This window comes from Cinclus cinclus, chromosome Z (assembly GCF_963662255.1).
Source record: "Cinclus cinclus chromosome Z, bCinCin1.1, whole genome shotgun sequence".
Lineage (NCBI taxonomy): Eukaryota > Metazoa > Chordata > Aves > Passeriformes > Cinclidae > Cinclus > Cinclus cinclus.
The window spans coordinates 12,459,813-12,471,973 of record NC_085084.1 but is presented as its reverse complement, the minus strand read 5'-3'; the positions used below and the strand labels follow the sequence as shown (position 1 = coordinate 12,471,973).

Genomic DNA, 12,161 nt, shown 5'->3' with positions numbered 1-12,161 from the left:
TGAAAGATCACTTCCTAGGGTACATTATTGTGGAAGAGAAATAACAGAGGTGCATCTGCACAGGAAAACGAGGAAGCAGAATTCAGGGTTAAATAGCTAAACATTCAACTTTTCAGCTATCTGAAACCAGAATCAACAGAAGATTTAAATCTGAATTTCAGATTGTGTTTGTCTTTAGATAATTGCTTTATAAGTTAATGACAGTTACTTCAAATACAATTAACTGTAGTCCTCTACATATTAAGGCACTTCAGCAAATCTTTGTAACTATGCCTTAAGTAAGTAACACATCAGTTTACTTAAAACAGTGAGCACTTTGCAGTCTTTATTAAGAGAAATCAAATAGATTTAAGCCTGTTAAATGTTTCTTCCACCGAAATAACTGTTCTTTAGTGTAATAAATAGAGATGGAGAAGTGAACAGTACAGAGCAAAGCCATTCTATTTCGTTTAATTCACTCAAAAGATATAAACTCTGTAACAGAGACTGTACAGCTGCGGTTTGTTCTGAAACCATAGCTGTTAATGAAAATACTAAATTGTTATCTTACTTACGTGTTGAAGTTTGTGTAGATTCATTGTTTCCTGTGGTGGGGAAAGCTGCATTTTCTTGGGAAAAAATGGTATTTTTCTTGGAATGGCATGGTTATTAAAAAAAAGTCTCATTACAACATACAAACAGATTGAAAGAACAGGAGAATAAAATATGCTTTTAAGTACTATAGGAAGTAGAAAAATAACACTTTTGCATGACTTCCATTAACAGTTTTTGAATGTTTCAGATGCATTCATTTCCAAAGGAATTGCTTTTAGTGTTGAGAAAAGTGCATGTAATCATTTAAATGGCTGATGTAATCTCTCTGTGTCTTGTAAAGATAGCTCTTCCTATAAAAGTATTATATTCATTTTTATTTACTTGCCCTCACAATTATTCTGTTAATTAAAAGAAACATGGCTGCTGAGGAGGATGTCTGTGAATTACAATCTGATGGTTTGTTTAAGAAATACTCTTTTGTTCCCATAATTTGATCATATGAAAGGCAGTGTTTTATGTGGTTCGTTATGTTATAGGCAGAAATATGTTGTGGGCAGAATCTTGATCCCTGAGATTGAGTAGTTTGGAAAGAAAAAAGTACAGGGAAGCTTAAAAAAATGTAAAATGTAGGTATCCATAACAGTACTGAAATGCAGCTGCCCCAGTCTTTGAGCACTTTTACCAATTTGAGTATCTTTGGCCAAGCTGCTGTAGTTGTTACTTAAATTAGAAACCTGCTGGAGATTGGCAGATAATGTTTAGATCACCATGGCAGGGGGATTTTTTTCTGAACTGCACAGGTATTTTTCCATAGCCATGGTATGACTGTGCAGATAGGACTAATCTGAGGAATTGTTGTTTCATCTTCAGTCTGAGGAGTTTCTCCATGCAGGATTTCAAAGATGTTTGCCAGAACATGCTGCTTCAAATTCACCCTTCTTTTGCCTGGAAGCATGTAAATTATATGGAAAAGGGAAAAATACACAAAAATCTAGAAGTCTGTCAGAGATAAAAGGGAAAGCAGTTATTTTTTAAGTAAAACCCCTTCTGATTAATTACTATCGTTCCTCCTATTTATGTTCTTCTGCAACTTTTTCATCTCAGTGAGTCAACAATGTTCTTGTGCCCAGACTGAAAAAGACTAATATCATATTGGTGTTTACTTACATTCTTCTATTAAGAATAAAATAATTAACTTATTGGTGAAGGTCATAATTAAGAGCCACTAAGTAACTGATTTTGCCTGATTTTTTCTTCACTTTGGTCTCCTTTCCTGCACTTTACTAGAAGAAGCTGGGTGGTGATGGCAAAATATGCCAGATTCCAGTAGGGGTAATAATGGGAAAATCGAGACTTGAGCAACAGCCTGATAAAATTGTCTTAACCTGGCTGATAAGCAGATGCTTTAACTAGGACAATATAGTTGTATTTGAGACTTAATTAATTTAGCTTGAAATCTGGAATTTACTTTATAAACAGCAAATCCTTTCAGGTTACAAAGTCACTTGAATTTCCAAATAAAAAAGTGAAGAAGTAAGGAGAGCATTTGAACAGAGCAGCAGAAGGTATTTGCCATGCAGAAAACCTCAGACACTGTGGAGTGAAGGACACAGATAACGTTTGCTGCTTTCTTTATTTTTGCACAGATCTGTGTCCAAACTCACTTAACTCTCAGTTCCAATGAAAATCTAAGAAACTCCATCTGCAACACCAGCCTTCTAAAAATGCTCATTTACCATATAACATCTACATGCTTCTGACATGGTGATGCTCTGAAGGCCTCCTGTGAATGCCCACATTTGCCAGAAAGGAAGTATGGTATTACATCAACAGTACAATAATGCAGCTGAGACCGCTGGCACCTCTCTGAAGAATAGTTGTGGGCACTGACAGTGTCTCTCTGTGGTCTTAGGGCATTTTTGAGCAGGTTTCAGACCTGTTTAAATATTTTAAGTGAGGTCTTGGAGGCAGGTTCTATGGTTGAAAGAGTGAAAAGTGTTTTGATTTCCATCTTTTTCCTAACTGGACAGAAGTGGTTGGTGCACTTTGGAAACAGGAGATGGGAGTGGTTTGGATTCTTTTAATCCAGAAGTCACTCTAGGTTTTTGGTGAGGAACTGCAGTATTGAGGGCTTACTGGAAAAATGCTTTTCAGTCTTGGAGTTGCCTTTTTTTTTTTTTTCCTTGTGTGGCATAAAGCTGGAGTATAAAGGAGAAAAGTAACTCCCTCCTACTGCCCTAGCATGTTAGGATCCAAGATTGCTCTGTTGCCACATATATATATATATATATAGCATAAGTCTGAATTGTATTTCTTGACCATTCTCACCAGGGAAAGCCCAGCTTGCATTCAAAGTGGGAAAAGTGGGACAGGATTTGAAGTCATCTTCAGTGGTAATTGTGGTGGGAGCTGAGGAGAGCAGGAGCCCTGGGGAGGAGCACAAACACGAAGCATAAAAATCATAGCTACACGTCAGTCTTGCATTAGCTAAAACTTGTAATTTTAAGCCTAATCTCTGGGGTCATACCATAGCAAAGTGGTGGTATCACCACTTCTTTCCAAACCACCCCTCTGCAGTGGTGGAAGAAATTTACATTTTGTATCAGTCCATCAAATGCATTTTTAATTTACTTCTTTTATTTGGCTGTTTGGTATGCCAGATACTGCATGTGTAATTGAATTCTTGATTTAGCAGGACTGTTGAGATTGCAGGTTTTCCTGATAAATTGTTGTCAGTTTTGGTGGTGGGACTACTTTTAATTTAGCATCATGGACGTTCAACTGCAATATGTAAGACTTCTGGTCTTCCTTTATGCTGCTAACTCTATGCACACAGTATTACTGGGGCTTCATGAGCAATATTGGGAACACTTCCATCACCAGCCCAATTCACAAATAAAATAGACAGAAGAAATTGAAACAGAAACACCTCAAATAGATTTGGGAAGAAGCTGAGATCAGTAGTACTAAAAAGAAAAGCCAACCTCAAGTCACTTTGCCATGTTGCTTTCTGCAGGCATGTGCCAGATAACAACCTTGGCTATGCTATTTATACCCTGCAACTGCACAAATAACCAGACTTAGCTATTGTGGTACTTCATCTCTCCTGTCTCAAAACTGGCTGGTGCCTACTGCCATAGTATGTATCTGGCCCCCACCTCAGAAAGTGCCCTTAAAAAGGTAGTATAATTTTTTATTTCACCCCTTCTTCCTGCAAGTGCAAGAGTGGCATTTTTACATCCTAAGACTCATGATTTAATCCCTGCTAAGGTCATAAGTAAGGAATTTCTGAATACAGATGCTGAATAAAATAACATCACTCATACATTTATATGATATTAGTGTTGAACCAGTGCAGATTCAATGCTCTGTGTTTCCATAGAGCTACACCAGACACTGGTAACCATAAACCCACTGTGTACAGCTGATCAAATCCTGATGAGTTTTGTGGTTTTAATATGGCCAAGTATGCAAACAAAATCCAGAGCCCATAAAAGGAGGAAAGAAATGTGTCCTCTATTCAGACTTTCAAAGCCAGAGCATCAGCTGCCTATGATTTAATCTCTTCTCTTGTTTTCTCTCAAGTTGTCTCTTTCTCACTCAGGACACAGCAACTGAAATAACTTGCTTGACTCACTGCTCTGCCTTCATCATCCTTGTTTTCCTGGGCTCTTTACATGACCTACTAAACTGAATTTCAGATTGTTGTCATCAGATTTAAGATTTGGTATAAATTTGCCTCCAGTGTCAATTTCCCCCTGCTATTATCTCCCCCACTCTCAACTGCTTTGCTGCTGAGATGGTCTTGGTGTTTGTTTTTGCAGCATCCTTTTGTCTGGTTTCACACAGCTGCAATTGCCCCTGTACAGAATATGCTGCTATGGTATGGCTATTGCCATGCTTCCTGAAAGCTCAGTTATTTAAGAGTTGTGCAGGCGCCAACTAATCTTCATGTTTAGATATCTCTGTCTATGTAGCGTACAGATTAGTGTTGCCTGTGTCAGTAAGTAAAGCAGAAGTACCATTCCTGCTGTTACTAAAAGGTCCTGCTGTCTCCTGGAATCACCTCTCATATTGGACTAGGGAACCTTTATTGAATAACTGTGCAAGAATTCTCTTAACTCAGAGACTTAAAATGTAAAAAAGATTTTCAGGTAGATGGGATAGTTCCTAATACACTAAAATTTCTCAGCTGAAGACAAAATCTGGTTAAATGTCCTGTTCTAGACATTTTCAAGTCTTGTCTTCACATACTCATGCCACAGAAATATATTAATACAAAATGCGTGCTTCCACTTCCTTTCCTGTTTTCAGTTTATATCCTCTCCTTACTTTAATCCTCCTCTGTGGTTGTAATGCCATAGCTACTGTCTTTGGTGTGGTGAGAAAATCACATACTGGCCAGTTTTTTACTACTGTTTAGTCTTTCTTGCCCTCAGCTATCCTGGTTCTCAGCCAGGACACAGTTAATTTTTTTGCAGTAACTGTGAGGTAATGGAGTCTGGAGCCATGTGGGCATGTCTAGGTTATTATTCTGTATCACCTCTTGTCACTGTGGGGCAGAAATGAGGAATTCTGCCTTCCCAGAATGAGGTGGTGTGGGTTGCAGTCAGGAAAAAGAGCACAGGTGAGGAGGGTCTGTCTGCCATTTTGCTTATTTGTTTGGGGTCGCACTGGGTCAGCTCTGCATGAGTGAGCTTTTTTTTTCATGTAAATCACCTTCTTTTTTGTATACTTTTCTTATTAGTATTGTTACTGTTTGTCTTAGTATCTTAGTGTTTCCACTAAATTGTTATCTCAACCCATAACCTGTTTTTTGTGTCTCCCACCAGAAGAGCGGTGGGAGGAGTGTTTTCTGGTTTGGAGAAGTCTTAGTTGGGGGGTGAGGGGGGGGGTGGTCAATCAGTTAGGAAGTGACATTTGTGAACCATGTCCTGCATGGAAATTTTGGAGCTGCTCTAGTGGTAGTAACCCATTGTAAAGTTCCATTTTGTTCCTCCCTAATGAAAAAGTTTTTTGTCTCCTGTAAGGCAAATATTTGCAAAAGGAATGAGAAAAATGCAAGAGGTGATAGCATCATTCAGTAGGCATGAAGGGTGCTGTTGTAACAGGATATTTTTATACTTATATGAATTTAAATGTAGTGATTTTTTTGAAGAGTTGGGGTGAATTACAAAAGTTTGCCTGCCCCAAGGCTCCCTGAGGCAATGAGATGAACTGTATGTGACTGTCAAGGTATTACTGGTGGGGAAGATCTGACATATCCCGGGATAGGAGATCAGAGCCTTTTGCCTCCCAGCCAGTGTGCAGTTCTGTTCTCCCATATTTAACTCAAGTACCGTACTTGGTTACAATAGCTTATTGAGCTAGAAGGATACATTTTTTTCTACTGTGATAAGTGGTAATTAAGAGAAACCACCTTCAAATAAATTCTTGAAAAGCTGTTCAGTTCTATGGCATATTTCCCCATTTGTGTGCATTTCACTTTTCCTTTGTCTCAGAAAAATGTGATTCCTACTCCTTGATTTTAAAAAAACCTGAAAGTAGAAGGTTACCAGATCTGAAAACTAAATTTCTTAGTCTTAATTTTTTTTCTTTATATGACTTTATTTAATTTTGATTTATGAAAAGTTTAAGATGGGGATCTGAGCTGCTCTGCCTCAGTAAAGCTAATGGTGTTTCAAGGCCTCCAGGTCTTGCCCCATCTGTAACTTTCTGGCAACAGGCTACTCTGGGGGAAAAATAAAAAAACCTCAAACTAAAATTTGGCAGTGAAACACTAAATATGTGAACCTGTCATGGTAAGCAGTCTCAAAGGGCAAGCTGCTTTGCAGAAGCTAATTAACCTTAGGAAATAATTACACAAATATGCAAATGTTGCTTAGACAATTCCACGTGTTATCAGCTCAGGTAGTCCATCATAACTGCAGACTTTGTAACGTCTAGGTGTTAGAATCTGGTGTAGTTGATAAGGCTTCAGTTGCTGCATCACTCCAACCTGGTATTTAAAAATTAATGATTATGATATTACATTGGTAAAATTAACCTGTTTTTTGAATGCAACAGAATGTAATATTGTATTCACAGTGTGCATACTGTTTATCTGTGTGTACCTAATGCCTCCAGCCATTTAAATGTTATTTACCTTTTGGCTCCTAGCACTAGCCGTACCGGAAAAAATGGCAGATCAAAATCTGATTTCACTCCTTCCATATTTCTGTCCAATGTGTGGCCCAGGAATAGCCTTGTCTGGGCTCCTTTGTATTGCATAAACACTGCACAAGGGCCTTCTCACATCATACGGTTCTTAATCTTTTTTTCATTTCATGTCTAATTATTGATCAAGAAGAAGGGTTTTCAGAGGGATGGAGACCCACAATTATGACTTCCACAACTCCAAAGAACTAGGCTACTTATTTTGACATAGAATTACCTGTAACAGGAGACCAGCTGTCTAGCAGTGGGAAATCTAAGTTCAAGTTTTCCAGTACCTTCCCATCTCAGTCTGTTTCACAAACAAGAATACATTCAGCCTGAGGTGCCTATTGTCGTGCATAGTGTGATTTCTCCAAGCTAATGTCCATTCGTTTCTGTAAACTTGTATAGATAATTATGTAAACTCTGACCAGGAGACCCCTTCTCTATCAAATAATTTAATTATGTTCTATATAAGTGCATTCAATTTAGCTGCAGTGGAATTACAGAAAGCAACAGCTGCCTGAGACTGTCACCTTTCATGCAAAAATGCAGCATCCAGTCACATAATTTAATCCAAGCCAGGGAGTAGATGTTAAACCACACAGACCCAGTGCAATTGGAAATCTTAAGGAGATCAGCTGTGCTCTTCTCCTGCAGGTGGATGTTCCGTGTACAGACCTGGTGCCAGCCCTGAGGTGTTTGTAATATGGGCTTATTACAAGGGGGGGAAATGAGCAGGTCTTCTGAAGAAAGAGTTTTTCTTCTAAACATACAGAACTCCTCCAAACTCCTTCTTACGCATATGTGCTTTTCTTACCTTGCCAAGGGGTTTAGCAGCAACCCAGTTTATCCTGACATTTTATGTTTTTCTTTAACTGATAATAAAGGAAGTTACAGTCTATATTTAACTCATTCTAGCTCATTTCTTTTTGCTGTTATAGAAACCTATTAAGTGTTTGTGCTGGATTGTGAAGCTGTGCAGTTATTAATTTAGCATAACCACTGGTTATGCTTTGATTAGTTAAAGGTTTTTTGACCTGAGTTCAGCAGCTTTTTGCTTGTTTTAGTTTTGTGGAATCTAAAATTGTATGCTTTTACCAGCAGCATGTAGAATAATAAATACAAAGTAACCTGAAAATGCTATATTAAGCAGAAAAAAAGTCCTCTTTTCCTCAGACTGTTAAAACAGCATTGGGTACTTATACAAAAATTGCTGTTACAAGTATCAAAGGCAACATTATTATTGAAAAATAAGTACCTCCTGTGTATATAAACAAGTTAAATATTTTAGATAAATTAGTAATTCTGAAGCTTTCCCAGTGTTTTAATGTGCTTTTTCCATGCAGATTATGAAGTACATCACTTTTTTTACAGGAAACTCCTGTTGTCCTTCAGCTTTATCTTAATAACTGGTTTGCCAGTCTTACTTTCTTTTTGCAATTTCTTTTTTAAAATTTCCCTCATTCCTCACAAAAGAAGAAGTCTTTACTTTCTGTACTTATCTGTACAATCAAATTTCAAAACAGCAACAAACTTTTGAAGTAAGTCCATTCTCACACTGAGGATATTACATTTACAATAAGTGGTACAAAATTAGTTAAAACCACATTCTGTCATAGTCAATGAAGAGCAGAATCTGACCAGCAGTAAGAGAAATTCAGGTTTTTCTGTCTTATAAACACTGCTGCTGAAGTAGAAGAGCACATCATTATTCTAAAATCTTTGAGTAAAGATCCATGAAAGGTTTGTTGCCATCTCACTCTTACTTAGAAAACAGGGTATGAGAATAGAAGTAAAAGTGAAAATCAACCACATTATTTAGCTGTGTCTCTTCCCACTCATTTTAAACAATTATAAGAGCTTAAATCCCCAAAACTGAATTGCAGAACTGAGATCTAGATCACCTCAACATTCTTGATAAATTTTAGTAATTCGCACTGTGTAATTAGCAGATTCTGATTGCCAGTGGCTTTTGCTGCTTTGTGCTTTCTTTTTCCTAAAGAAACAAAGCTTTTGTTGTTTGTGTCTGAGTTGACTAAGGATGTGAAGTTGTCACTGGCACAGAGCAAAGGGAAAAGGGATGCATATTTTAGGAAATTACATGACCTTGACTGATTGGCTTTTTCTGACATTGAACAGCCTGGAAAAAGCCAGCGTTATTATCCTGGGTGTGTGAAATCTTGGTGGAGTAGAGTACCTAGCAGAGCATCTTATTCTTGTCACCTGAGACTAGACCAAATCTGTAGTTATGACTTCAGCAACTCAAGAAATAAGGAAAATCTAGAGGGGTATAGTTCTTTCCAAGAGCATCTAGGATACAAGTACACAGCTGTTGAGTTTTGATGAGAGTGCACTAAAATCAATGTGTGTCACTCCAGTGCCTTCTGTGACTCTTACACAGGCTGGCTTTGACAAAATCTTGTTCAGTAGTAAGAAAACATGGTCCCCTAGCTACCAAAAACTCCAAAGTAATGGCTGCCACCAGAGTAGAGGTGTTTTGTTTGCACCTTCTCACAGACTGCAGTCACAAAATGTAAGATTTAAAAGAGTAGTTGCAAATACCATAATTATAATCTTAATTCAGATTTCCAGTGGCTTATCGTATTAAAAAAAAAGTAAAACCTGAAATTATAAGTCTTTACCAAGCTCAATTATTCTCCAGTTGTGTATTTACATTGTTCCTACCTGTTTTTATTTGCCAGTGTAAGGCATAAGTACTTTAAACAAACCCTCAGTGAACAAATGTTTGACAAAGAGTTGTCAAAAAAATGAAAATCTGAGCTGTGGCTCATAACTCCCCTGAATTCCTCTGTTTAGCAGAATTGTCATCATGGTATTTACACAAAATTTTGCAGATGAATAATTCTTACTATACTTTTTAAAGTAAGCCCAAAAAGTAACAGTTTTACTGCATTTAAATTGCAATCTTGAATTTTCTTTATGTAGACAAAGGAATGTGTTCTCTTTTTGATACTAGTGTGCATTCATTTTATCTTTGTTTTAACAAAACATTCAACATATAGGAGCGTATTGCTTTTAGATAGAATTGCCATTTTTTTAAATATAATTGTCACAAATATAATTTCTTTCTGCAGGATAATGGCTCTCCTGAAGAACATGCGATTTATGTTTGGGACCATTTTATTTCCCAGTCAGCTGCAGAGAATGTGTTTTTTGTTGCTCACAGTTATGGTGGACTTGCCTTTGTGGAGTTGGTAAGTGTGAATTCTCCATTGCGTTACTTCCTGAAGACTGTCACAGATTTTCTACATTCTTTGTGATTGCCTTCTTGAAAGTAGCCAGGTAGAAACAACTGAACCAGTGGTCATCTACAAGTCGGTCAGGATTTCTTTGCAACCAGATGATCACTTCTTTTCTGCTTTTGAGATAGACAATAAGGTCCCAAGTGTGCATGAACCTGAAGGACTGCAGGGAAGTAGAACATGCTGTATCCTTGTCCAGACTATGTATTGAAAGGACCCTGTTTCTGCTGTGGGGCAGGAAGATCTGGGGACATATGAGACTAAGGACATAAAAAACAGTTTTAAAGTGAAGTCACAGTAACAAATGCAGCTCTTTGTATGCAGATTGGAACTGAACATGTGGGAAAATCTGGCAGTTTTATTCAGTTTTTGCAGTCTTTCTACAAAGGTCTGCAAAACTTGCTGGAAAGACTTCTGTTCCCCGTTTATTAGGCTCTACAGTGATGTAAGGTGGGAAAAACTTTGCTCAGTATAAAGCTGCTCTACATCTGGTGCTGAGGCTGCTGAACATCTAGTTTGTCAGTCTTTCACTCTTCTCTCTAAAGGCAGATTTCTCAACCCCATCTGGTATAACAAGCTGCCTGTTAAACTTGTATACCATTCTGTCAGTGTAGCTGCAGGATCCTCATGTGAATTTTAAGACAGTAGAGTAATCAGGATGTGTTTTATTGAAAAAAAACTATTAAAAAAGTAGTTTTTTGTAGTAAAAGTAAAAAGTCCTATTTATTGTGGAAAGGTAAATTGCAGAGCACTCCAACTGGTTTAATAGACACAGGAAGCAGCAGACATATATATATATCCGTTGTCCACAACACATTAGTTTAATCTAACTGAAAGTTGATGAAGGTGTTTCCTGCCTGAACATATGATTAATGCCTTAGTTAAGAAAAAGCATTCATGAGCGTGTTGGTTTTACTCTTACTCTACTCCAAGTAGCAATAACAGTCCAGATGATGGGATTGTTATTAAAGGGGAACCCCCCTTTTTGTTGTTGTTGAAATTAATGCCATTTTCACTTCCTCTGCAGTTCTGGAAGAGTATGTGCAAAATACACGTGACCTGTGCAGGTTTGAGACTTGAGAAACAGTTCATTTTCTTCGTCTGATATAGTCTGAGAATTGATTATTTTTCACAGGTATTTTATTACCTGCTCAATAAGTAGTCTCAAAACTAAATGTTCAAGAGACTTTGAAGGTGAATAACTCCTTCTGTAACCATATCTTTGGACAAACCATGTGTTGCATTGCATGTGCCTGTTGCTCTTGAGATGTCATGAACGTTAGGGAGCAATTGCTCTGTCTTGGCTTTCCTGAGTTGTGATTTTCAGTTGCTTTGTGTTTCAGCCCAGGTTACTCTGGTATAACTTGTGGATCCAAAGTAAAGCTTTGGCAAAATTTCTGTAGATTTTTTAAAGCCACATTGTTTGGGTCACCAGATGGCCAGAGATACGTACACATAGCAGAAGGTAGGAATGAGAACCAACTGGAGACCTTTGTCAGTGTTTCCTAAACAGAGTGCTGACTAGAAGGAAGCTTGGAGACTTTTTCCACTACATTTCAATCAATAGCTTGAGGTGGCCTGGGTAACAGATGACTGTCTCATTCCTATTTTGCCTATTTCTCTTGTCACCCTAGTGGATATTTCTTCACTTCTCTTCTACGTTAATATGAAGCACACTGATGTTTCAGAACAAGATTTGGCTTCTGACCTTGGGACTTCTAGGGTCAGGGTGCTCAGAGCCTGTGAAATTATCACAAGCTGAGCAAAAATTTTTATCAATCACAGGAAGCAACCAGTAAGTAAGAAGTTTAAAAGACCTTTGTCAGAAAGACAAGATGGTCTCAGTAAGAGTCAGCTTCTGTAGTCTGCTGTCTCTGCAGGAGATACATGCCTGAGAGGAAGAATATAATACATATCCATTGACACATCATATATCTGTCATGCAAAACTAGACCTGAAATGTATTTTTTATGTAACTCAATGTTTTTCTAGAAAATCAAAGGGTATTAGCACCTGGTTTAGGCAAAGGTAGTTTGATATTTGGGTTCTACTAAAAGCAGCTTGATTAAATAATTCATGCCCTGAAGGACATATCATTGAAATAAACCGTGAATAATTTCATCTCAACATTAATTTTTAAGGTTTTATTTTGTTATCATCTCCTTT

General features: G+C 37.6%; 1 protein-coding gene across 1 annotated transcript in view; it reads left to right on the top strand.

The window, feature by feature from the left end:
* The window catches only part of ARB2A (ARB2 cotranscriptional regulator A), a 238,862-nt gene that overhangs the window by 125,431 nt on the left and 101,270 nt on the right, over positions 1-12,161 (top strand). Inside the window, exon 8 of the mRNA XM_062513485.1 lies at positions 9,828-9,947. Coding sequence (XP_062369469.1) covers positions 9,828-9,947 — 120 coding nt within the window. The remainder of the gene's footprint in view (positions 1-9,827; positions 9,948-12,161) is intronic.